The sequence below is a fragment of the Solea senegalensis genome, linkage group LG19 (assembly GCF_019176455.1).
Source record: "Solea senegalensis isolate Sse05_10M linkage group LG19, IFAPA_SoseM_1, whole genome shotgun sequence".
Lineage (NCBI taxonomy): Eukaryota > Metazoa > Chordata > Actinopteri > Pleuronectiformes > Soleidae > Solea > Solea senegalensis.
In genome coordinates this window covers 17,745,703-17,773,434 of record NC_058038.1, presented here as the reverse complement: position 1 = coordinate 17,773,434, position 27,732 = coordinate 17,745,703, and the positions used below count along the sequence as shown (strand labels likewise).

At 40.6% G+C, this 27,732-nt stretch overlaps 2 protein-coding genes and 1 long non-coding RNA gene across 4 annotated transcripts in view; all 3 read left to right on the top strand.

Annotated features, from left to right (window-relative positions):
* The first annotated feature begins 4,167 nt into the window (after positions 1-4,167).
* On the top strand, positions 4,168-6,406 carry LOC122785655. The gene is made up of 3 exons (XR_006362317.1): positions 4,168-4,569; positions 4,948-5,079; positions 5,311-6,406. It is a non-coding gene; the product is annotated as an uncharacterized LOC122785655 (long non-coding RNA).
* Positions 6,407-10,598: 4,192 nt separating this feature from the next.
* On the top strand, positions 10,599-13,893 carry txn2 (thioredoxin 2). Its single transcript, XM_044050738.1, has 3 exons — positions 10,599-10,906; positions 12,670-12,793; positions 13,012-13,893. The coding sequence occupies exons 1-3, from the start codon at positions 10,614-10,616 to the stop codon at positions 13,126-13,128; spliced, it is 534 nt and encodes a 177-aa protein (XP_043906673.1). The 5' UTR covers positions 10,599-10,613; the 3' UTR covers positions 13,129-13,893.
* A 7,604-nt stretch (positions 13,894-21,497) lies between these two features.
* LOC122785104 (myosin-9-like) overlaps positions 21,498-27,732 on the top strand; it is a 29,179-nt gene continuing 22,944 nt past the window's right edge. For both annotated transcript variants that reach the window (XM_044050735.1, XM_044050734.1), the window contains exon 1: positions 21,498-21,734. The gene's annotated coding sequence lies outside the window, so the exon portion shown is untranslated. The remainder of the gene's footprint in view (positions 21,735-27,732) is intronic.

Sequence of the window (27,732 nt, the reverse complement as noted above, 5' to 3'; positions counted from 1 at the left end):
CCACAGGTAGAGGGTACAGTATTGCGACTTTGCTGAATGATCTTTTTTTTTTTTTTACACAACATGCTGCTCAACATTCACTGTTGAATGATATCCTATCTCCATAAGCAGAGGTGTCAAACTGGCGGCCCGTGGGTCACATGTGGCCCCCAATTGATTACATGTGGCCCATCACTTAATATCATGCTACTATGAAAACTTCCTTTAAACATAGCACATGTGGCTGTGGTGATAGAATATAGACAGAATATAATGCTAAATATTAACATGATATTACATAAATAAGATTTTCTGGTGTCCTAATTGACAGTTTCTTTGCTTAATTTTAGATTTATTGATTTATTTTGCATTACAAATATGTCATGATTGGGAGGTATACATAGTTCCATATCAAAATAAGCACTTTTACTTTGAAATTCTGCAAAAATATCATGATGAATATCTTTATTGTTATATCACGATGGAATTGTGATATCATTTTCAGCTCATATTTCCCACCCACTACTGAACAGTTGTTTTTTTTCTCTGTTGTTTTCCTCTAGACCAGACTAGATGCTCATTGGCCCCCAGGTCATTTGAGTTTGACACCCCTGTCTATAAGCATCAGATGAACTTTTTATGAGCAGATTTTGGCACACTAATGTGTCCTAAACTGAGATGGCAAGCGCACAGGTCATTAGATCTGCTCAACGGCAGCATGATGATGGTGCTGTGGTACTGACTCAGACCCTCAATGAAGCATTCTATTGCGGTTTCTTAATCAGCTATTTGCAATATTGTCCTGCAGGGAGCTTCACTAGGATACAGTAGGACAACATCATGTTCTTTCTGAAAATGGAATGCGTTTTTGTTTGTCTTTTAAATGCAAGTGTTTTTGTGTGTGTGTGTGTGTGTGTGCACGCTCGCACAGGGACGTATAGACAAAAAGAAAACACACGCAGGGTGCACAGTCTGTTCCAAAACATGGAAATTGGGGGGAAGAAAAACAAGCAAAGAGAGAATTTAGGAGAGCACCATTAAGAAAGATTGAGAGGAGGTGGGGGGCAGCACGGGGAGGGGAGCAAGGAATTTTAGTCCTAAAGTTATTTTTAAACTAAGAACAGGAACTCTACTGTTGACTTCCCAAACACTGAAACATAGATCGGTATGAGTGGCGCTGGGTGAGAGAGCGAGATGGAGGAACACACACACACACACACGTTCGTGCAGCATTTATAGCGATGACACTCAAAGACATAACAATCCCTAGACCCTTACCCTAATCTTAACCATCACAACTAAATGCTTAACCCTGAAACCAAGTCTTAACCTTTAAAACAACACACGAGGATCAGCCAAAATGTCCTGACTGGTGTGTAATCATAGAGCTATCACGTGTGCCATCCCATACTCGTGCAAACCCATTTGCTCCGTTACATGTTCTCAAATTGACGCTGGCTTCAAATTCATCATTCATTACTCACTGTAGTCAGAGCAAAGACCTCTTTAGACGTTCATACCCTCAATAACAAATGGTAAAAGGCATTCATTAAAATGTTTATTTGTACAATTACTTAGTTTTCCCCATATACATATACTCTATATACAGTATATGCATTTATTTGCGCTATAATCAACAGAAGGAACAGTCATTCAGAATGCGCCGATTACAGGCCAACGGTAATAGAAGAAAGAATGGCGGCACAACATTTAAAAAAAGATGAGAGACTAGCAGAGGGACATGTGAGGGGAGTTAGAAGTCACTGAGGATACAGTTTCACAAACTGAGACAAATACAAGGTTTAAATAACTAAGGTGACACAGAACGACACCAGGCTTTTATATAAGCAAACGAAGACCAAGTCTGCGTTTACGGGGAGTGAGTAGAGACACTGTTAAAACAGCTAGGTCACTGCAGGACATTGCAGATCACACCTTTTTAAGGCTGTTTCAATCGGGATTAAGTTATTAAAACAGGAAAATAAAACCGTAAAAGGACATTGCAACTTAAAATCGCAATCAAATAATAATAAATAAAAGACTTTAAAGGTAAGGTAGAAGTAGTAGGTGAGGTTTTCTTGAAGATTTGATGATGTGAGTTTATCAATTGTCTGAGGAAGAGTTTGTTTTGCTCAAAAAAAGAAGCTCTTTGAGTGGAAGTTCTTAAGTCCTTTCCGTCTAATTCGCTAAACTCTCACACAAAGGCGGGAGGGAGCGTCTTGTGTACGTAAAGAACACACACACACACACACACACACACACACACACACCCTGCCATTAATGTGTGTTCTGTCGGCCTGGGCTCTCATGAAACCTCCGCTCCATCAATGGCTTTTGTATTCCCAACTGTAGACAAGTGAGGAGTGGGAGTCAACGGCCAGGAGAGGTGAACGATCAGGTGCAACACTTATAGAAGTTGTTATCGGCGAGGAGACATGCAGAACAGCCTGCTCTGCGTCACAGGGGATCATTTTCCTTTGACCTTTACCCCCTATACTCAGCTGCTATGGTGACAAGAGAGGTCAGGCTTAGCACGGACCCCGGACCTCTCCCGATGGGGTCAAACGAAAGTGGGTCACCTGTACCTGTTTGTCAGTGAATATGCATCTTACTAATGGTGCCCACCGACCAACCGAGGCAAGGTCACGCCCTCCCCTCTCGATCCTCCCTCCCTCCTTGCGTCTTCGCCCTCCCTTCACCTCCGAGGTGTCACAGAGAGCCCTCTTGTTCCAACCTTCTCCTCCTTTCCACCGGGACCCCACAAAAATCCCAGATATCCCTGTAATTTCCGGTGCAATGTTTATTTGGCGGAAGGAGGGCTGGGGAGGTGGAGGCGAGCTGCCTTGAAAAAAAAGAGCCTCACTGACAAACAGTTTGGGCTGCGTTTGAGGGTAAACATGTGCAGGAGGGGAATGCGAGGCGAGCGGTAAGAAGGACTGAGGCTTGTGTGTTCTGGTCCTGACACACAGATCCCACCTCAGCATGGACACAGAGCGCCGCTCTGTTCAGGCCCCAACGGCTACAGTCTAATAAACCACCCTCAATCTCCCCCCCCACTCCACACACACACACTCTACCTGCTGTCTGTTCAAATGACATCGCCCTCTCCTGGAAAAATTAGAGCATGACAAAAAATGAAAGAACAAACAAACCATGAGCCCGAAATGAAGATGTCTCTCGACATTTGATTATTTTACTAATTTCATTCACTCTAAAAATACAACTTAATTTACTACCATATTGAATTAATACTTCATTAACATCAATCATTTTCCAAATATTTTCATTTAAATCAATTTGAATTTTAGTTTACTAGCATTTAAGATACTATTAAAGTGAACAATGTTACTTTTATTTAAAACACTGGTCAGTTTAAAACTTTCATACATAAACATCTCATTATAGTTGTGTTTAGACCTGGTGTTGCCCTGCGACATTCACGCACCGCACACAGGAAGTGATTTAATTTAATTTAATGAGACAACAGGAACATTGCTCTAGTAAAGTGACGCGGCCACAAATAGGTTGGCGTATGACTGAAAACACAAACAAGCACCAACAAAAAGTTTCAGAAGTAAATTCTCAGAATGCTTTAAAAAAAATCCAGTCAATAAACACTTCCTATCCCTGCGTGGCCGCTGTATACACACAAACACTCCCTCTGTCTGGTCTGATAGTTTTGCTTCACAGAGCCCGGACACAGCATCCAAATAATGTTACATCGTTTCTGTTCACAAAGACCAAACAGAGGCTTAATAATACATCTGCGACAACAAAATAACAAAATGCATTTTCCCTCCATTAGGGCTGCACAACATGTACAAAAAATATTGACAAATTACCAAATACCAAAATTCATTTGTCTATACATGATCTGAGCAGTGGTTCCCTGTTCCCCTTTTGACATTGATGCATGTGTTCACATTTCCTGTCTCTTTATAATGACATGGTCCAATAATAATAATAAGAATAAAAGTACACGTATATTTTAAAAAGCGTTCATGTTCATTATCAATGGAAAGAAAATGCGGAAAGATTTTTGAACAGGTGTATTTAAGATCCATGACATTAAAGGACCAGTGTGTAACCTTTAGGATGGCAGAAATGTAATATATATCCCACAGGTCTCTTTTGTACAAGTATATAATATTATTATTTTATGTAAAAATAAAAAGAGCCGTGGGCAAGTCCAGTTTTCTGGAGGCTGTTTCTACAGAAGCCTGTGCATATAAACAGAAGCTTACTATGCAAATGAAGGACAGCTCCACCTACAGTAAACCCGAAGAATAAACCAACAGAGGCACAGGGACAGTTTACATACTTTCTGGTATGCAAAGGCCACCGTAGTTGCCTGATGCACTTGGGACTAAGAGAAGGGAGCTGCAATCTGCAGTCTAACCCTTAGATATCACTCATTGTAACTCCTAGTTTCCCTAATTTTCTATTCTATTGTGTTTTGTAATGTAACATCAGGAATCGTATCATGGCAAACCAGAGTGATCAGACCTGAGGAAGTCAGCGTCCGCCCCTTCACTAGCTTCCCAACATCTCACTTCCTCCTCGATGAGCCCGGCTGCAGTGGCGGCACAGGTAGTGGACGGATGAGAGCATCTGGGTAGGAGCAGGGTGAGGGTGGGGGGGAGTTTTCTGGAAGTAGGAGGGGCACTTGCAGGAGGGAGCCTGACTGATAGATGGGAGGTAGGAAATGGGGGCGTCTGTCTCTCCTGTGGCTCACTGCCGCGTCTGTCTCTCTAGATTTCGCGCTGCACCTGGATTCAAATAGCCGTCGCTGGTTGTTTGTGGTGATGGAGTTCTCAGACTCCTTGCTCTCTGCAATGCCCAGACTTTGTAGCCATTCACAGAGCCTGGCATCCTCGTCTTTTTTACTTAGTGATGGTGGCGCCACATATTTTGTTGCACAGTCCACCTTCTTTCCTCTCTTTTGATGCTGCTTTGCTTTGATCACAGGCTCGTCAGATGTCTGAAGTGGAGTCACCAACCTTCCCTGTCTGCCTTTGTTTCTGCTGTTGACTCTTGGACTTGGAGAGAGGGGACAAAACCGCAGTCTGTCTTGCTTCCCACTTTGCACCTGAGGACCCGGTGAGTTGAAAGATGACGTATTTGCAAAGACTCCTGAAGTCAACACAACTGTTCTTTGCAGATCCAAATCCATTTCAGGCCCAAATGTATTCAGCACTTTATTGGACTGATTATCCTCTGAAAGTGCACCATTGCACCTCAGTGGGTATAGACACGTGGAAGCATGGTTTCCTGTCAGTATATCTGTAAAGGTGTGTATGTCGGAAGCTTCAGTGTTGTGTGCGTTTGCAGGCAACACAGCTCTAGATCTGCCGAATATAGAGCGGAGTCGTCTGTGTGGGGGCGCTCTGCTACAGAGACCGGACGATTCTATGCTGCGGAACAGTGGAGGAGGTCGAAGAGCGGAAGGGGGTGCCGAAACTCCTACTCTCCTCTCAAAGCGTTCATCCATTTTGTTATTTTAAAACCTCACAAAATGTGACTTGGATGTTTTCCAGTGTCCAGAAATGTGTCCATCGCCAGTTCAGAACTGTCAAATACAAATCCACAACAGTCCAAAGGCTAAAATGATCAAAAATTATTCCTCTGAATATGTAGAAGAAACCATCTTTGCTGTTTCTTTCCTCTAAAAACTGTGAATTGTTTTTCAATGTGAAAAATGTGGCAAAAATAATGAAAAGCTTCAGAAGATAAGCAGAAATGTGCCAGCAGAATACACATGTATGTAAAAGTCAAACAACACTGACTCCTCATCCAGGATCCTTGTGGTCGTCATGACAATTCCAATACGTCGAGTAGAAATACCTCGAAGATCAGACTCACCTTTCACCATTCCTCATCCTGGATTTTCATTTAACCAAAACATCGTTGTTCTTCAAACTCTTTTTCCTTTCCCTCCGTGTCGCTTCTCGGTCCAGTGTCTTGTCCAGTCTGACTTTTTCTCGCTGAGCCAGAGATGACACATGTCTCTAATCCATACCACCCACCTGCTCTCTTTCATCCCACTGCTCTCTTGGACATGAAAGTCTCAGTCCATCCATAAAATACGAGCATGAGCGCAAAGATGTCAGTAGTTTATTTCAAAAACCTGGAGCCACACACACAACACACAACTGCTTTTTAAAATATTTTTACACACATAATCATCCAGGCTCAGTAAACAGCAGGTGGGATATCCTGTATGAATCATATTTAATTAATCATGCAGTACATTAACTCCTATTTTATGCTGCTATGGATGCTTTTGTGAGTTTCAATAAAGTTTGTATGACTATGAATAATAACGCAAATACAAAATTGATTAAGACAACAGAGCTTTTGGGTTTGTTAGAGGTCTGAAATTACACAATGCTAGAGTATAGTATATATGGTAGAGTATAGTCTTGACTTATTATCTGTGGTAAATTCCATAATGTGGCCAATCAGGGAAGGAGGCAAATACATGTAACTCTTAATTTAATTTTTGAATTTTTGAATTCAAAAATTATTCAAAAAGATTTTTATTCAAAAATTTGGATTTTTGAATAAAATAAAATAAAATAAAATAAAATAAAATAAAACAAGATATGCAATTTGCATCAACACTATGTATTTAGATATGTAGAGGAACTAAATAATGTAAAGAAAATATGGATTATATTTACAAAAGTGACTTATGCTACTAGTTATTGCACAGAATTTGACTATTGCACGGGGATAAATGGCTCTGAAGTGCAATATCAGTGTGAAGATAATATTATATATATTATATATAATATTATATAATTGAAGTAATGTTGCAATAGACTTGAGATGGTGGCCAGTTACAGGACCTTAGCTTCTGGTGCCACGCTGTGTTTCCCTGCCCGGCCTGGTGGTGTCGCTGCTCGCAGTACAGAGCGATAAAAGCCGCTCCGTCTCTTTCAGTGTGTGTATATTTTTTTTTATCTTCGGCACCAAAGCGGAAGTACTAAGTTGGTCTGCGAGGTCAAGATCAACTCCAGAGAAACAGCAAGGTAAGAACTAACAACTCTCAGCATCACTTTAATTCACATGTGTCGTCTTCTAAATGAATAGTGTTCATGGAAGTGTTACGCTTTTATGTTTTGAGTTTGAGTATGAGAAGAGGAGGCGGCGGGAAACGGTTAGAAGTACGAGGAGGAGGTGAAGGAGAAGGAGGGGGAAAGTCATATGTAACGGCTGTTCATGGAGGGGACGAGCGGATAAGGAGCAAACATTTTGACACTGGCCGATTATTTCTAGCTTATGCGGCTTTGGTGGGAGTGTGAGTGTGTGTATCGTCACAGCAGAACAACATGGCCGTATCACGGTGTCCACACGTCCAACTGTTGAACAGTTTTGCTAGCTTAACTGACACACTAGTAATATAACGTCCTGTCAGTTCATTTATGTCACATAAGTAATCTTTATTAGTGCAACAACAGCTATTTCTCTGTGTATATATATTAAAAGTCAGGGTGGATTTGAGATTATAATTGCCATGTAGTGTTAAGGATACACAATATGGGAGTTTTTGCTGATATATCGGGAGTGCTTGGGTCGATAACCAATACGATACGCAGTGTATATTTCCGTTTTTCCCTGCCCCCAACTGCAGATTTTGTTTTGTCGCGTCTGTAGTGAAATAAACATAATGTTCTGACCTCTCATATCACAGCAGATGTCGATATAACTTCGAATAATAAATGAATGATAGTTGTAGCATAGAACACACTGATCTGTTCAATTTGTTTAACATTTAATTGATTCAATATATATTCAGAGTGTGTAAGTGCACCACAGTGCAGGTACCAAATGCAGAGAACATGAGTGTTGTTCAATTCAGTGGAGCAATTTTATGTATCATTTGTTAATATTGAATGGCAATATATGATCAGATGGAGGAGAAAAAAAGGAAAAAGGCCAAACATATATTATATCTATTACAAAATATTGTATCATACAGTACAGCTAATGGTTATGGACTGCATCTAAAATTTGGCATCAACCAATCACCCTCTGTTTGATTTTGTACTATATTTGTTCTTAATTATAACAATATGTATAATAAATGTTAACTTGTATGCTCCGATCAAACTAAAAGTTGGATGACTGTAACTGTAAACTCAGCTCTATTAAAGCAGCATATGTATTATTATGACATTTAAGACTTATTTACCAATTTCCATGAGCAAACCAATCAGCCACATCATGTAAACCTGTAAGTGGATGTAACCGATGAATATGTTGGTTCATTCATTCTTCATGCTCTTATTTAAACCACTATTCAGCTTTAATGTCGAGGTTCACCAGTGAATATCTGTGGTCCGTTTCACAAAGACCCCATTCAGCTTATCATTAATGTAGTTTTAAACTACTTTTGTTGGTTGAGTTACTTTTTCTATCTTCATACCTTGATAATTGTATCATTATGGGTTGAGTAAACATTAAGACCACTGAATGTAATTCATGGTTTATTTCAACAAAATGTACATGTTTATATATGGGCCACATGGTGTCATAGTGGCTGTAAAGCTGTAGACATGAATGCATAAATGTTTCTGGCCAATTCAAACAAGTGAAATTGTTCAGGTAATTGTCTACTTCATGATAAAGGTTTTATTCTGTTTAAGATCAGGAACTATGATATATATATATATATATATATATATATATATATATATATATATATATATATATATATATATATATATATATATATATAACACACCTTGTTCACTAGTGTTAGGGTTGCAGTGGTTGAGATGGGTGGAGTCAGCCAGTGATATGGTGGAAAGGGGATGAGGTGATGAACCGCTGTAGAAGTTCTGAGACCGAGGTTTAAAGTGTGAGTAACGAAGAAGATTCTCTCCCTGTGTTTTTGTTGCACCACAGCCCACTTAACAGAGACGGATAATCCTAGAAAAACCCAGGATTATTAGGATTCTTTTTTTCATGCTGTGGCTGATTAACATGTCAAGTAATGAAAGCATTGTTAAATAGTTTTGTCTTTCAAAAAAAGGTGAACATACTCTGAATCCTCTAAATTAAGATGCTATAATATCACATTCAAGTTGACCAGGAAATATTTGCAACCAACAAAGTAAAAATGAAAATGTTTTGCTTTGAATGACTTAAGTGACTAGTCATTCCCATTTGTAAATCCATGCAGGGTTTTAAGTGGATTAAACTTGTTTTACTTTAAATCAGATAAGACCGACCGCAGTTTATGGTGGCTTTTTAAAGGTGTGTAACTGTGTTGACTATGAGAATCTTGTTAAACTTCTTTTGAGCTTGTTTTGCCTCTGCTAAGTGAATGTAAATCATATTGGAAAAAAACACCCACCCATAGCACACTGACAGTGTATATAGGGAGAGAGGCTGTAAACATGCAGACCTTACATAAGTGTTCCTGTATGGGACACAGTGTTGTGCACTCCCTCTGCTGTGACCTCTATCACTGTCAAACTGGAAAGAATTTTAAATAAATCAATATGTATAATATGGTATATAATGTTGTGCAGTTTACATATACTATTTTTAAAAGATTATTTTAGCATGTAGCAAGTAACTTAAAAATGAAACCCTCTCTGACATTTTCAGTTGCCTACACCAGCCTGTGGTTTTATTTTTAGTGTTATGTTTATCTATTTTAGTGCAATTTTGTGTCATGTATTTGAAGAAATTCCATAAGGGGAGAAGTATATTGTACAGAATAGCTGTGAATATATTGTGTATATACACGGTAGATGTGCATATATTTATAGAAGGACAATTCTTCCTGGAAAGTCTGAAGAATACGACGTTTACGGTTGGTCCTGATTGCTTTGCCTCAACAAATATTTGCTTAGTTAGAAGAAGCTTTCTGCTTATTACATGTGAATATTGCTCCATTTGACAAAGACATCATTAAAACTGAAAACGTGGTTTTCAGAACATAATAATTTCCTGGTTTGGGAAACACCAATCAACATTTTTCTTTACTTTTTATCGACCAAACAAGTACTTGATTAATTGAAAAAATAATCGTTAGTTGCAGCAGTCTGTCATTCAGGAAATGAGTGATTTCTGCATATGTTAAAGTGAATGTAGGTTCAGTTAGGGCATCATTGCTGTGGGTAAATGTGCCTGACATTAACTTAAATTGTTGCAGTTCTCTGGTCTGCAGGGTCCTTAACACACACAAGCAACAGGGTACTAACTGTAGTTCACTTAATGGCAACTAGTGTCAGTCAGTACATTTATATAACATTAGAAAAACAGAATTTTTATGTTATGTTAATGACCTTTTTTTAGCAGGTTCACAAATCCCACTCGTGTTAGTGTGAAAGCGGCTTCAGTCTCAGAGCTCTGGCAGCAAATCTAGATCCAATCGGGATCAGCTAGAACTCCAAAAAGAGGAGGCGGTTTTCTCTGCTTGTGAGGTTAGGCCACTGCTTAACAGTAAATAAATGCCTCCCATCATGAAATGTGTTCATGAGGTGATTTAGAGAGGAGGAAGGGGAATGCTGTTGGCAGCAACTGACGAGCCAGAAGACGACGTGACTGAGCAGCTTTAATAAAACATTTTAATGTTACATGTAGCACTTAATTCATCACTGACCTTCTGTTTCCTCATGTCTTCTCTACAGATGGCTCACAGACTCCTAATACGTAGAATTTGGACACTGTCTACAAAAGATATCCGCTGTCTCCCAACGTCCACGGCCACCATAGCTTCTTCTTCTTTTTCCACCTCCCTTCAGTCTGCTCAAAGCCGGGTCTTCTTCCTCTCACCGTCACGCTCTCTGCCTCGCTCCCTTCCTCACACCTTCAGCCGCACAGTCTCCTTCAATGTTCAGGACCATGAAGACTTCACAGAGAGGGTCATCAACAACGAACTGCCTGTGCTAATCGACTTCCATGCTCAGTGAGTTCCATCTACTTTTTGAATTTGAAAACAAAGAACATTATTGTACACTGCTCAAAACAAATTAACATTATTTTGTTATCAATTAATTATGCAGTTTTTATCTCTTACATTTTTGAGTTCTATATTTTTTCAAAACACTGAAGGCTATTAATTACTTCACAGCCATGTGTCTCCACACCACCTGTTGAATGATCATTTGGTTAATTGGCAAGTTGATTGCGCTTCTCAAAACCCTCTATATGGCATAAAGTAATGCGAAAGACACAGATCTCTCTGTTTTGTAAATATTAAACAAATATAAATCACAATGATTTTTATCTGTACAGAAGATAAATGTTAAAGACATGCAGGCCTTTGTGAAAAGGCCCAGTAAGGGCTTGTTTAAACGTAGTTATTTGAGGTCTTAATCTTTCACCCTGCTATTATTTATTTTTTAAAAGTTTTAATTATGGTCGTCTTTGTGTCCAGACTGTTCTGTGGGAGGAGTTGGGTTCTAGGCTAGACAACTTTAGTCCAAAAGATACTGCGACATCAGCTTGAACAGTTAATGTTGGACTGTAGTTCAGGTTTTCATCCTCTGACCTTGGAAAAAGCCCTTCTTGAACAGCTGTCTTGTCTCTTTAAATGGCGGCATGTGTTGCATACAGTGTGTGTGTATGTCTCGCTGTTAAAAATACTAACACATGTACACATGGGAACCACCATGTGAGGTACAGCAACAGGATATCCTGTGTCTTACAATAGGATTATCATCTCCATAGGGTCTTGATTTTCTTTTTCCTGCAAGTACTATTTCAAGTGCATTCTGATGTCAGGTGTATCTCACTTGATATGTGGATCTATTTCTACTTTTTTGGACTGAGATAAGTTTTTTAACCACTATCTTTGAGTAACTGAGTGACATAGTTTCACAGGTGTCTGAAAAATCACCAACACAGCAGCATTTAAAAGGTTAAAACTGTTGAGCTCAAAGGTCGTGACTGTTTCAGCCACTCAACCAGTTTTACAGCTGCCATCCTAAACTGTGTTTACCTTTGTGTAAAACTTCTGCTGTTCACGATTTTAAAGCTGTGAGAAGTAGTAAATTACGTCTGGCTCTTTATAATCTGTTGTATTGTTTTATTATAGGCTTTTTATACGCTTTTTGACAGGATACGTTTGACTCGTCAGAGTGAGAGTGAGAAAGGGAAACTTTGTTTACTAAGTGACAATTTCACTGTACCCACACTCACTCAATAATGCCATTACGTGCAGAAATAATGAAGTGATTAGTTTAAAAGGATAATAGCAAACACCTGATGGCTGCTGCTCCAAAACCAGTTATAACTTGTGTGTCATCAGGACATTAGAATGAGGCACGTACTGTAAGTACAACACTAATAGTCAAGTAAAATGTATTGAAAGAGTGAACATAACAACAGCAGCAAAATAAGGTAAGAGCTGCTTTCAGACTCAAGACTACATTTGAAGGTCCAGTGGATAACATTTTAGAGATGTGTATTGGCATAAATTGACTCTTATTACAATTAATTTCTTTATTGTGATAAAATAAAGAAACGTGGCTGGTGGGCTGGTTTTCATTTATGTAGTGTAATCCTTTTAATACAGAATGTAATATATGTAAGGCTCTTGCTTGACATAATATGCCACCATGTTACTAAAATAGTTTTATGCAATATTATTGTCATACTGGTCAAACTGAATACTGTGATGTTTTGAAGAATAAATGCTTTGACCGTGGCTGTGTGTGTTTTTTTTAGGTGGTGTGGTCCCTGTAAGATCCTTGGACCAAGGTTGGAGAAAGCTGTTGCAAAACAGAAAGGCCGCGTTGCCATGGCAAAAGTTGACATAGACGATCACACGGACTTGGCTATCGAGTATGGGGTGAGAGTCAAAGTGCTTTTGTTGTAGGATTTCGTTATGTAAACCTTAAGGTTAATACACAGCACCTATTTTTAGATGCCATTAATGATTTCTTTTTACTTTGTCACTGTGGCATATGCAGTCAAAGCAGGATGCTTCATTTCACTGAACTCTGTATTGATAGATTAATCTCATGCTTTCAAACTATTTATTTAAACTATGATTTCGTCCATCCCCAGGTATCTGCCGTCCCGACTGTCATCGCCATGCGGGGAGGTGATGTCGTCGACCATTTTGTGGGGATCAAAGATGATGACGAGCTGGACTCATTTGTCAGCAAAGTCATTGGACAATGAAAACAATGGTTTTCCAACCCTGCTACTCACACCACACTGGTGCGTTTTTTTGTATGAATCTAGCATACAAAAGCCGCCATCTTGAGCCTGTTTAGCAACCTCTAACAATAATTAAATCCTTGCCGCAATCCCAGTTGGCAGACTTTCAAATGCTCACACCCATCCCTAGACACACTGCTTCAGCTGTGCATCACTTCTCTGTCTCCGTGTCTCTTGTGTTTCCTTTGTCTAGTGCTGGGTGTGTGCCGCCATTAACCTCTCAGTTCACGCTGTGCTCCCTTTTGGAGCAGCCCCGTTTCTCTTCAGTAATGTGACAGCTCCATTCGGAGCTGCCGTACTGCTGTGTGACAGTTTGCTGTAAAAGTCTGTAGAATGGAAGAAAACCAATGCTGTAACACACTTGCTACTATACGACATGGGTGATAAATGTTTATAGTTTTAATGGGGAAAGGATTTAACTTAAAACCCAAATTTATTCATTGAGGTTTGGGACAGTGTTACCTGTACTTGCTGCTTTTATCCACAAGAGGGTGGCATTTCTTAACCATTGCAAGGCCACAAATGGTAATTTTACACCTCCATTATGCCTGATAATGTGAGAAAGGAAGATGTCTTTATGTATGTATGTATGTGTGTCTGTGAGAGAGAGAAAGATAGAGAGCATGTGTATCTTTGGGTCCTGACCGTGAACCTCAAGTCAAGCAGGAATGAGTTTGATTTAGTCTTATTACTGAACAAGTGATGTAATAAAGGAGTTAAATGTCATGTTCTGTGTTTGTGGAGTTTTTTTTTGTTTGTGGCTGAAAAAAAGATCCCAACTAGCTTGATGCAATATTTCTGTGAAATCCATGTACTTTCCCAGTCTCAGCTGTTTTGACAGCACTAGAAGCAGGCACATGGGATTTGGGGGAAGAGGTCAGCTCTCAGTTATTCCTCATTTTATTATGTGGCTGTTATATGTTCCCCAAATCTACGCCTTGTATCTGAACATGTGGCTATTACTCATGTTGTCGCAACCCTCTCATCAGTGTGACGGAGAGGCTTCCACACCACCCTCCACTTACTGCGTCTCTCTCCAAGTCACCTCCCTTCTGTCGTCCCCTTAAATCAACAGTGGCAGCCATCTTGTCTTTCATCAACTGTACGTCTTCTTGACTCTCATACCTGACTAATCGCACTCTGCCAAATCACGTTTCTCCCATAACAGAATTGTGCTTCACACACAAGCCATAGCCAGACAGACTGTGTGACCCACAACTGACTGCCCTATTTCAAATTCTGCTGCTGGTGTCTGAACTTCTGAACACCATGTTCAAGTCAAACCAACATACAAACAGTATTGTTTGTTGTGTTATAAGTTGTATAAGTTGTGGTTTTTTTATAGATTAGCAAACTAGCAATGAGCTGCTAAAGCATGTGTTGGATACACCTGGTGTGATAGATGTTTTTCACAGCAGACATTTATCGTTACGAAGTAGTAGGACAGACGCAGGTTGGCTGTTCACGCAGTAATACAAGTACAAATGTTAAGGGTAAAAGCATAGAATTCACAGTCGAATACACAAGGAATAAAATATACATGTACGGATGGACTTTAGTGTGACATGTAGTCACACTTGGTGGGAAATTGGTTCTAATTATTATAGTAAAGCTGATAAAACAAATTTTTATCACTTCTTTGAAGCAACAGTGGAGTATGAGGTCTTGTATGAAGTACCTAGTAAGGGATACAAGTGCTTAAAGTTTTCATGTATATGCCACTTATTGTACTTGTAATTTAATGATATAAAATGCACTTAAGGTTTAGAAGTAAAAGCATTAAAGTGAGGAGTATGGATTGAGATCAGTGGTAGGAGTTGTCCTTTAACTGGAAGGTTGTGGGTTCAATTCCTGGCTCTGTTAGTCTATATGTGTCCTTGAGCAAGACACTTAACTCCATGTTGCAGCATGTGAATGGGTGAAAACTGTAGTGTAAAGCAGGTCATCAAGACTAGAGAAGCTCTATATAAATACAGACCATAATACCAAGAGGAAATGTAGTAAATAACAAAGTAAAGTACAGATATGTGAGTTTAGTACTGAAGTACAGTAACAATGTATTTGTACTTCATTACAACACTGAGTAGTTGGCTACACTGCACTGTGCAACAAGGAAGTGAAATGATTCACAGAAGCCAGAAGTAATCAGGCTCTAAGCAGCGTTTCACCTGTTTTACCAGGAAGTGCACCTGCACAAATACTTTGCATGTGAAGACTCCTCCACCTGTTTGTGCGGAGTAGGATTAAGACATTTCTGTGTCATTGCCCGCTGGAAACACTTGAGAGGAACAAAATGAGGTCAAACGGGGCTGAAGGAGACAGGCGAGCACCTGCAGCTACGCTGTCGTCATCCCACTCTTCTTAAAAAAACAGCAACACATTAACGCTGCCGTCTGCCCTCCCATCCTCATCCTGGCACGTTATCACATGGCACACAGTTGACAGATTCATGACAAAGGCGTTTAGGCTGATTTGTTACCCGCACACATGACTTGACATGTTCCATCTGCATGTTTAGTGGTCTCGGCTCCTCAGAGGCAGAAACCTGGTAACGTTGTTATTATTTAAATAGAAAGGAATTCCACTCGCATTACATCAGCAGGTGATTCAGATATACAGACGCTGTTGTTGTGTGTGCTGGATGAAAGGCATTCCTGCATAGTTGATACGTGTCTGGGGCTGCATCACATCACCTCTGTGAACGAGCTGACATTTTAACCACACGTTCGACCTCTTCAGTCTGTTTGTGTGCCTCTTATTAATGACTGACTGGTTTTGCAGACATCAGGGTTTGCACTCATGACTCAATCTGACCCCCCCTCCCCTCCCCTCTCCTCCTCCCTCCTTACACACACACCCACACACACACACCTCCCCATGTTGTCTGCTCATCCTCTTTGTCTGCTTTCACACTGAGGAAAAGAGGTGACCGGTGAAATGTCAACAAGCTCCAAAGGTTCAAGAACACCACGTGTAACCCTACACCTCTTCCGCTGAAAAAAACAATAGACCACACCTCCACCCTTGCTCCCGCCATCTCTCTCCCTTACTCAACCACTCTTGTGACCATATAAGGCAAAAAAAAAGACAGGGGAAGCCAGAGGCGGCTGCTGCTGCTGCTGCTGCTGCTGCTGAACAAACGGCGCTGAGAGACAGAAAACCTCTGCTGGTTCTGCCCCAGTTTGTCCTGCTCTCTCAAAAACCTGTGTATATTTGCTGTGTGTTTGTTTGAAATTGATTGCCGCAGAGCCGAGGGCCTTCACGGTGCATGTTTGGAGAAGGTTGTTTTGAAGTTTCTGTGAGAGACTCAGGACCCAACACCCAGACCTGGCACTGCCTAAGAGAATTCCGTGTTTACAGTAAATACTTTGCCGTATTTGTATTTGAAACACATGCAGCCCTCCACCTTGTTAGCTCTCCGCGCAGTTCCAGACAAATACTTATAACCCCAAACAGACAAAGTAGCCACTGATGTTTACAGCGCTTCATCTTGTTCTCATGCGACCAACACATGGCTTACAGTAATGCTCAATATTGACCTAAAGTGTGCACCGGTGACAAAGACGCAGCAAGACCTCTGAACAAAAGGCAGGAAGGCTTAACGTAGTTTCCCCTTAAGTCCACATTCCTTTGTTTTTGTGAGTCAACATGTGTCTTATCACTTCTTCCTGTGTACTCATTACTGTGGCAAGGCGGAGGACGGAGGCACTGGGAGCAGCGCTGGAGAGAAGCTAAAGAATAAACAGCCACTCGCTCATTACTGCATTATTTTAAAAGCTGAGGTCGGGCCAAATGTTTCTTTGTGGTTCTGTCATATTTGGTACCAACACAAACACAAGCAGGCACTGTCATGTCAGGAGACAGAGCTGGAGCAAGAGGGCCAAGTGCAAAGGGAGTGGAGGGTGTTGTGCACACGGAAGGTGATGAACAAAACACAAGTTGACAGATAATGTCATGCGTGTGTGTGTGTGTGTGTGTGCTGAGTCTCTGATCTGACACAGATCTGAGGCACAGTATGTTTATATGTACCTGCATGTTCATACATGACACATCGAGCGTGAAAGGCCACGCACACACACACGCACGTGTGAATTCACAATTGCTCTCATTCACGTAATTGCACAGTGAGAGTGATCGGCGAGTTAACGTGCTCCACTTTAAATGTGCCGTCACTGAATGGGTCCCTTTTTTCAGACACACCCTGCTGCTATTACGACCAACTGAAGGAAAGAGAGAGAGACTAGGTCACAGGGAAACGAAAGCGAGAGGTAGAGAGAGAGCGAGAGAGTGAGGTCAGAAGTCTCCATATTTGGTCATTTATGCCTGCATTTTTGTCCTTCACTACTTTCTCTGCAGAGAACTGTTTGTTTAGTGTCTTGTGCCATTTGTTGTGTAACTACTTTGTACTGTTTAAGGATCAAGACCATTTTTTTATATGTGATCTCCATGTCATTTCTTTTTTCTTCTTCTTTTTTTATAACTTAAATTGTTTATTTATATATCCATGTGTCTCTCTCACTGGCTCTCACTTCTCCTCCACTTGGTCCCTCTCTCCTCTCCCGGCATCTGGTCCTGCTCAAGTAATGGGCGACATGGTGATCTTTGACCTCTCAGCTGAAATTTCAGATATTTCCCATCCAACACAGACTCGGAGTGTGTGTGTGAGATTTATTGATTTTTCCAAGCAGCTATGCAGGATGTCAAACGTGTCTTGTTCTCCGTCCATGTTATGCCCAGCTGCTAAACACATAGGAAAACACACAGCACATTCCAAACATAATGGCACATGGCAAACATAAATCACACGTTCTACAGAAAATGTGACTTTTGTATGTTTATAAATGAACGTCAGCCGCGACTTAGGGCCCCTTCATAATGTCCGAGTTGTGTTTGTGCGCCGTGCTGAACACGTTGTGGATGTCACCAGTGTTCTCAGCAGGTCTCACTGAAGCATCATCTGTTTCGTATTCCTGCCTCTTATCTGGCATCAGCTCCTGAGTGAAGAAAGGAAGATAAAGCAGAAAAGGGGTCACGATGTTTGCTTGTCTGAATTATAGAATTACCCTCAACCTTCCTTCCTTTGCACCGCTTTCTCCCGACACATGCCCAGAAAAACTGTGTTCACGACATTTGTAATGTGCTCATTTGACCTCATTTGGAACGAGATCTTATTTAACGCTACTGAATACAATATATTTGTGTCATTGAACTCAGACTTTCAACCATTTATCAATGACTTGTTCACCTTTTTTGATTTTGATTACTTGAGTTAAAAGACATGTTCGACAGCTTTGTATCCCAACAGCTGTCATCGATTAAGCGTGTTTGCTCAGTGATATTGCTCTCTCTAGCCTCTTTCACACTCAAATTGGCAGGTATGTGATGTTAGAAAAGGAAAAAGAAAACAATATGAAGGTCAGTGAACATGTTGCAGTCGTTGCATAGTACTACGGTCTAGATGTGAGTGAGACGTTTGCTGATAAAATGAAACTAGCAGTCCAAACCTCTTTCAGTAAGGTTCACTAAAAACATTCATGGCATCTTCGTGTTGCATCAGTAATGACACTGGAATTTACCTTGCTGCCAAAAATGAAGAAGACAAAACATGTGAGGTTTGTTGGTGAATAAATGACCCCTCACCAAACATGTTCATGTTCACGAGGTGATGGAGGGAGTGGAATGCTAATGTCACTGGCAGCTGTTTTAACTATTGCAGATGTATGCATTACCTTTGGCTGACTATTATGTACAGTTATGTACAGTTTTAAATGTTATTACCACATGAAGACCAATGAAAGCCTTTCATTGCAACATTCCTGGCAAGTATTGATATATAATGCATGATTATTCATTCATTCATTCATCTTCTACTGTTTGATCCTCCACATGAGGATCGCGGGGGCCGCTGGAGCCAATCCAAGCTGACATAGGCCTGCACAGGTCACCTGCACGGTCAATTGAGAGTGTTCAATTTGTGCTAACTACTACACCAACCATGGCCCATTTCTTTTGTCTGGTTCATTAACCAGACACAAGTGTAACATTGACTGTTTTACTACTTGTATTACTTTGCTTTAGCCGCCTATTTAAACCACGCCTTCCTTTAGCTATCACATATCACATGATATTTTAAGCTTTTACACACTCACGAGCATCCAATTCAACATGTAAATATTTATGTTTCATCCAAACCAGACTTTTTCAAATACTTTCCCTACTTTAGCCGAGCTACACTACAGTCCATCATCATCATCCCATGGAAACTGCAGAAATAGCCTGCCCCCAGGGGCACATGTGCCCCCTTGTTGGAATCACTGCTCTATTATCTTTCAGCCTCAGTTCATGCTGATCAAAGCTGCTTGTTTTTGTTTTGTTTTGCTTTTTTGAATTTGTGTTTCACGCTGAGAAAGTGATTTTTCTGTTTTCCATTGCTAATGTCTCGCTGCTGGTTGTGGCATGTTTGTTGGCTCTGCGCCTTCATCTACACTCTACAAACTGGTCTCGGGTCACAGTATGAAGTAAACAGGTTCATATTGTACAATTCCATTATTTCATGCTTTATGTCTCTGTTTACTCACACCACCCCATCCTCTTTCCTACCAATACCACCACAATCATCTATGATTCCTCATTTTATTCACCCTATAAAATGTTACTATTTTTGACATAATTGACATAAAAATATATTAATGCCACATATCCACTTGTCTTCTTCTTGGTGTGCTGTTAATATCTACAAGTGAGGTCTCTTTGAAGAGCCAAATAAATGTCCTGTTGGATTTGAAGGCACTCACATAATTAGATCATCACCTGCGGCGGTTCCCAGGTTGTGTCAACATGTGCGATCATGAACCTCGGCTAACCTGCCTGAGTGATGGGAACAACTGTAAATCAAACAACTCCAGTGCACTACTTAATCTCATTCTTATCGTTTTAATCTTGCTAAATCTTGCTCACACTTTAAATCTGGGTAGTGCACTGGTTCACTGACATCATTGCAGAATTCTGCACTGACAGGACGTGTGGATTTGTCCAGTTAAACTTCAGCATAAAAACATTCTTGTTTGTTTCTCTGTTGTTGTTTTTTTTGGTGCAGATTATAAAACTACATACAATTCCTTAAATTGAAGCAGAGGACACTGGAATGGAGATATTTATGTTAAACAGGAACATGATTGTTAATGTTTAAAACTGTTGAGCAGTTCAAGGTCCTACAGGCCAAACTCCAACCTGCTAAAGTGTCAGACTAAACCCTTATTGGTCCTACTCTTATTGATAACCTCTGACCCCTGTTTGGAAAGAAAGCATACAAGGACGGGGCTGTTGGCACGGGATGAAGATGATTTCCTGACCAAAATAATCATGATTCCATATTGGTATGGTTACATAGTTTAGTCATTTTAAAAGATGAGTCATTGACTGGAAAGATGCAGGCTCAGCGAAATTACTGCATGTTGGCGAGGTAGGTTATTTTAAAGTAATATTACCCTTTTTTCAATTTACGATTATGCTGATATATTGAAAGTTTCCACAATCAATTAGCTGTGATTATCTGAGTGCTAAAATGTCCCAGCCCAAAAATAACACTTCTTCTTCCAATAATAATTTACGACAGGCTGCATAACTGAGACGTGTAATGCTGCCCTCCACAGGTCACAGAGTCACACATTCCCACTAATAAAAGAGATGTAAAATCTGGATTTAATAGGGTTTTATTTGACCAGTCAGAGCACATCAACTGTGATGACAGGATGATATGAATATTTGATCTTTATTCCAGGTTAGGACTGACAAAAGTTTGACAGTTATCTCTCTTCTTTCATAATCTCTTTACAATAAGGATATTTGATGTAACACAAACACAGCAGTGGTGGAAGTGGCATTGTGGATTGACAGAGGTGGATTTAGCTGAGATCTGGCAACTTGTTTTTAAGTCGACAGTGGTCAGACTAGATCCTGTTGACACATGGGGGGGAGACCCTGGATGATGCAGTCCACATCCAGAGAGTGTCTGGTACTTATATGGTCATAAAAATCCTTAGTATGCACATACCTCTTCCATTAAACACAGCTCTGTCTGTATCCTCTCTCTCGCCCTCCGTTCTCCACTCTTTCAAGTTACGTCTTTTGCCCTGCGCTGCTAGCCCCGCCCAGTGGCTGTCATGCGTCAATGTGAGCCCTATCGTGATTGGTCCACACGCTGTCGCTTATGAAAGCGCGGCAGCCATTAGTTAGAGAGGCGGATACATGAAGACCCGGGTCCGCCTCGTCCTGGACCGCACCCCGGCGCCGGCTGTCTACGTACTGAGTGAAAATTACCCGAGCCAGTGAGCAGGCAGTGGAAGAGGGAGGGCAGAAGAAGGAGGGTGAGAAAAAAAAAAAAAAGACAGAAAGGGTGAGTGAGTGTTGCACAGAAAGAGTGGGAGGAAGCGAGTGCTGTAGTTTAGCCCGAACTCTCTGCGAAGCTGCTGTCGACAGGAAAAGAAGTTTGACTCCCGGTGACGCTGACTGAGCCACTCGGTTGTTGTTAGCCACCCTCTGTACGGCGTCCTGCACCCTACAAGCAGGTAACACTCCTCATTTTTACACCCTGCGTCCTCTTTCTCTCTCTTTGCGCACTCTTTCATTCAGTCTGTCAGTCCGTCACTTCAAGCAAGTGCAGTGAACCAGGAAGCAGCTCGGTTGCTAGTCGCTGCCGCGCGGGCAGATTTAACCCGGGCTTTTTCGCCTTAACGTGTCCGTTAGTTTTCAGTCTCAGAACAGAGGCACGTGAGTAATCTGTACCAACATGAAAGCATTCAATGCTGTAGCAGCCGGTTAGAAGCTAAAGGCTTTAAGTTCGGAGGCAGGAAGTGATTCGCTTGAATGAGTTGCCGTAGCAGGCCGGGGAAGAGTTTGGGCTCCAGTGCCATGGAAGTGTGAATAGATAAGGGGGGTCCTGGACTACCCGGACACCGGGGAGCGTATTATTAGTTTGCGGTTGAACTTCTCGGCTTGTTGCGGGGAACGCAGTCGACGTGTGTGGCCAGCAATGTGTCTGTCTTGCCTGCATGACGTCACTAGTTCACCGGTGGACAAAAAAACACTAGTCGCCAGTGCAATCATATTTTTAGATTTTTTTGTTTACAATTCTTGCAATAATAATCGCAGTTATGCAAAAATACATTGTTTTAATAGTACAGAAGAGAGATTAATGGTCTTTCCGTCTTGCAAGGTGTAAAAAAAACCCTGTCTGATAACCGTTTGAAACAGGACAAAGTCACAGAAGTGGCTGAGCTTTGGTTATTTTATCAGATTTTTTTTTATCCTGAATGGCTGGTGAAATGCTTTGGGGGATGCCAGCTCAAAATTACCAGGTTTGCCTTCTACTTGGGAATGTGGTGCGCTGTGATGAACATTAACTTGGCAGCATGAGTTTTCCACAGCTTAAGATATTTTATGGGGTATATTAACATCCAGCTAAGTTGAGTTTATGCTTTATTTATTTTGCCAAATGTCTCAAATCGTCCTCCTCACAACTCCCTGTAATCATCCAGTCTTAAAAGTTAAGGACAGTTTGAGTTAAGGTTAAGGTTTTTAGGGAAACTTTTGAAAGTAAAAATGATTTGAGGTTATTCCTTTCATTCATTAATATTTGCACTTATCTAATATGAAAATAATACACTGTCAGTACATACATGATCAGGCTAATACAAGTGCACATTTCATAACAACACACTTTTGAAGTAGTTTCCATGCAAAGTCACTATGCCTTTCAGTTGGACTGCTGTCCTTGTTCCATTATACAAGCACTGCTCCACTTCCAGCTTGTTCGAATAAGACTGTTTTCAGTTTAGCTTGAGGCTAGTTGTGAGAATATCAAGGAGCATTTATCATCCATTAACTTGAAAATATTCTGTTCTATTAAGGTGATATAGTTTTAAATGCAGAAGACAATTGGTGCCACATGTGAATACTTCATTTATTTATTTTTAAATGTGGCCCCTAAACCTCTTCTGTCTTATTCTTCTGTGTTGCAGCGTCTTTTAGTCATTTTGGTTATTAGCTGCAGGTGGGAATTGTTGCGCAGGCGAGCTCAAGTCCGACTGAAGGGACATAAGCAGTAGTAGCTTGACTCCCAGTCGTTTTCTGGGTGTGTTTGTCAAACTGAGAAATTTGATTTAGTACGATTTCAGTCAGAATAATATGTAGACATGTATTTTTTTTAAATCCTTTCCCCTCTGTGCAATATAAAACATACTGATTGATTCAGACCAATGTCAGACATGGCTTTTTACAATCCCAGACTTAAATCACATTAGCCAAGTGTCACGTTCTCATTCCCCCTATCTTTGCAGTGTCATGGTGTTTGTGCCATGTAGGTGTTGTGTTCCTGTCAGTACAATTTGAATGCACTCTGTTATATTGTACATCATAGTGTTTGCACTGTGGTAGTCTGGTATGCTTGCACACCCTCCTGAGGTCGAGTACAAGCTGTGTGGCTCAGCATTAGCAGTATTCTCATGAACTTTACCTCATGTTAGACTGTGAATTCTAGCACTCACAACGTTGGCATTTCTCCACCCAAACCTGCTTCTCGTTGCACTTAAGTGTTAGTGGTCTCAGATAAAGTGAGAGCAGCACCTTTTTTTTGCTCGGACGTATTGTAATCGGAGTCACACATCTGTTTTCTGCCAAGAAGCCATTAAATCACAGTGTGAGCTTACCACATAACTAAAAACTTTTTGATACATGGGCAGGATATAAATTGTGTATGTGTGGGGGAGAACAATCTAATGAAGCATGTGTGAATCTCTTTATCTACATTCTTTACAAAGACAAATCTCTCAATCTAGCCTTAAAAAGGGACACAATTGGTGACATGTAGTATGTCATATCCTGTTATTCCATTTGAGTCATTTGGTTGAATTAAGTCTCAGCAATGGATTGTGTAATAGCCTCTCTGGGGGCCAGTTTGCTGGACTGATTGCCTGTTTCAGTGAAGTTATAGAGCCCCCCCTGCAGAGATTGTTACATTCCATCGTTCATGTATCAGCAATGTCCTCATATGAGGCCTCCCAGGAGAGTTATGTACTGCAGTAGAGACAAAATGAAAACATTTTAAACAGGGGAACCAGTGTGTGAGGCTGAGCAAAAACAACGCTGTCTAGAAGAACAAGCCTTGTGGATGTTTGCATATTATTGAAAGGACACTTGTCCCACATTACTTGAAGATGCCCTGCTTTTGTTGCAGATGAGAGAGCAGCATGACACTGTTTGGTACACTCCAACCCACAGCTGTCTTCTGTTATTAAGGATCTTTTAACAAACATAAGGTGCCTTGAATCTTTTATCTGCTGTTTGTGCAACCTAACTGCATTTGTGCATGCAAAAATCCCCTTTACCTCAGGCTGCCAGACTAAGAAAACATAATTGCTAACGCAACTTGGAAACGTTAAGAAGTGGCTTTGTCTCAGCTGGAGTTGAAAGGATTCAAAGTTGAGTAAAGATTTTTTGCTGATTCATTAACTGTGTATTTTGTTTGATAAATTTGCCAAGTAATGTCTGGTTAAAGCTTTTTAAATGTGAATAATTAGAAATAAAACAATCAAACCACATGCTCAGTTTAAGCCAAAGCCAAAACATGTTACCGTGGTTAAAGTGCTAAAGAGGAGCCTGTGAGATGTATTTTCTGAGCACATACTTGTGCCTTCTTATATTTGTCAATTGATGGGGCAGTAATGCCAAGTGTCATGCATGTTTCCTACATAGTCAGCTGAGTTTTATTCACACAGACTAAACATTCCAGCCAAACTGGAGATGGATGAAACTCTTCATCAGCTGTGGCAGAGCTGATCATGCAACTCCTCAGTATGTAGTTATTGTGTAGCTCATTGTCAGTGTCAGGATTTCAAAAGGATGATGATCAAACAGTATCTGCACACATAACTGAATGTGCTCTTTACGCCCTGCCATATATCACAAATATTAGCCTTTAATTCATGTCTTTCAATAGACAATTTAAATGGATATGTTTTCTTGAATATCCTGTCTGTTTAGGTTTTGTTGAAATGTACTTCTTGTGGCTGACATGCACAGCATAATTAAGTTGCCTTAGTCAGACTGGTTGAAGTGTTTGTGCTAGAGATGAATCTGCACCAGTCTCTGCTGTGGGTTTTCTATTTCCTTTCACTGTGCAACTTTATTTCCGTTTACATTTTTTCTCTCTCCCCATTCTTCTCATTAGAACCTTTTTTCACTGATTTGTTCTCTGTTGGTTCTCCTTCATTTCCTTCTTAGCTCCGTGTCTCTTCCTCTCCTTGTGTTTTTTGCCACACCCCATCCTTTCCTCCATCCTTCCCCTTACAGCACACAAACACACCTGCAAGATTTCAATACAATCAGGCTGAGACAATACAAGGAAATGGTTGCACTCTGACCCTGTCCATTTTCTGATCTTGGAGAACAGATCAAAACCATGTATAATGTATAATGATTGCTAGTGAGACTGTAGATAAATTGCTTGCTTTTTGTTTGTGGTATAGATAATGAGGTAGCACTGTCCTGTGTGCCAGTTTATCGATGTAGCTTCCCATTAAGTTGCGTGAAACTCAGTACTGGATTGTCCTCTTTCTTACACGACTTTGTGGAAAAAACAAAGTTATTCTTCTTAATTTATTTTTTTTATCGAAGCTGCTGTGAAGTATTATGCTAATTATGGTAAATTAAAGTAAAGGAAGTGAAGTCATGAGAGGCACAACATTAAATGGAATCAATGCAATGTGGTGCTGGTTGTAGTACAGTTGACTTACTGCACATGTCAGAAGTAGACTTCGCCCACAGATGGGTGTGTCGGTGTGTGTGAGTGTCACACCTGTGGGGGGACGGCAGACAAGTGGTTAATATGTCTGACCGTGTGCAACATGACTACCACAGAGACTTCACACCCTCTGTACTGTGAACTTTGAATCTTGCTGTCAGTTCTACCTCCTGCCTCCTATTGGACATGTTTGCAGTATCAGTCCAGTCCACCAGACATCGGTTATTGGCCTCTATCATGAGGCTCAATTATGCCTCAGTTGTGAGCACATTATTTGAGTAGATGGTTGTTAAAACAAGATAGCTTTTCTATGATCACAGTAACCTGGGACAGGGAGTGTCCCAGGTGGTGATAACAAGTGATAAAACAAAAAAATAAAGTGACATATTAATCTGCTGGTATAAAGACAGTGGGGACTGACTTCTGATAGGATTAATAGTATTATAACGCTGGAGGAGATCATAAGATGAGGTGGCTGATTTTATTCATTGGCTCTGCTAAGAAAAGAGATATGCCAGACAAATTCTGCTGACATGACAAACAGAAACTCCATTGCATTCTCCCACTGGCTTACGTAACCATGTATCTATCAATCAATACTGTCAGAGTGTTTCAGTGTAAGCAAACTGGTGCTGTACATCAATCTGCCCAGTTTTAAACAGTAACCAATCAAGTCAGTGATGTAATTGCATAGCAGTTTGAATGGAATGTGTTGACCCAGCACCTATGCCAGTTCTTTAGCATCCTTGTCGTTTTACTTAAATAAACATAGTTTTACACATAATGGATTTCTCTTCGTTGTACTGGTTTGGGTAACAGTTCCCATTAGTTATCGCAATATGTTTTCTTCAATGGCAATATAACAAAAGTTGAATACGTATAATTCACTGGCAATAAAATGTTTATAACAGCAATTTACATTTTTTTTAAGTTTCACTTTGGGTTTATTACTTATTCATCGTTAAAGATAAAAACATTTCTTATGATAACATCTTTGGCTGCATAGGCCAGCACTGTACAGCTGGACATGTTTTATCCTCGAAACTTCATAGTTGGATGTGTGGTTACTGACGTTGCAACATTTTTCGAGCATGACTGGTGGTGAAGCGGTGTTCGTGTGTTCATCAGACAGAGCTGTGCGCCACATCAGAGAGTAAATGTTAAGGAGTCGCTGGTGAAGGTGGTGTGCTGTGGGCTTAGGGTGCTCTCCAGTTCTAGATGGCACTGGCCAGCTTTCATTTCAAAGAGAAATTGGATCCTGGTTCTAGCAGGAATGTGAAAACTAATGTGGAAAGTGATGTAGATCTGTCATGCAGTGCTGCTATTTTTCAGCACAGGCTTAATTTACTTCTCACTCCTCAGAACCACGCTGCATGTGCTCAAAGAAATGCCACATTCCCTCCTCCTCCAAGATTTTCACACAAGTTCCACAAATGGCAAAATAGTTTTCTCAGTTGGTCATTTCCTCTTTTCGTCTCTTTGCCCCACCCTTCCCACATTCGGAGAATAAAGGGAGGAGAGAAAACAAGAGTTGACATCTGAGCTTGTAATGATTTTTGACTGACTCAGTACCTTTCCCATCCATGTCAGTGGATCATTGAACAGTGAATGGGGTGAAGTGGTAAAACGTAGATACACGCAGTTGGGTGTATCTACAGTACAAAGCCAAACAAACTAGACTGACCAGTGTAAAGCAATTATCCACAGCACGGTGAGAGCAGCTGAGAATGAGCACATAAGGCTCTGCCTAAGCCAGGAAATACAGT

Bases quoted from the DNA above. Each gene is read 5' to 3' on its own strand.
- txn2 (XM_044050738.1), top strand. From the start codon at position 10,614: ATGTCTTCTCTACAGATGGCTCACAGACTCCTAATACGTAGAATTTGG. The intron at 10,907-12,669 runs GTGAGTTCCATC...TGTTTTTTTTAG, and splicing joins CTAATCGACTTCCATGCTCA to GTGGTGTGGTCCCTGTAAGA. The intron at 12,794-13,011 runs GTGAGAGTCAAA...GTCCATCCCCAG, and splicing joins ACTTGGCTATCGAGTATGGG to GTATCTGCCGTCCCGACTGT.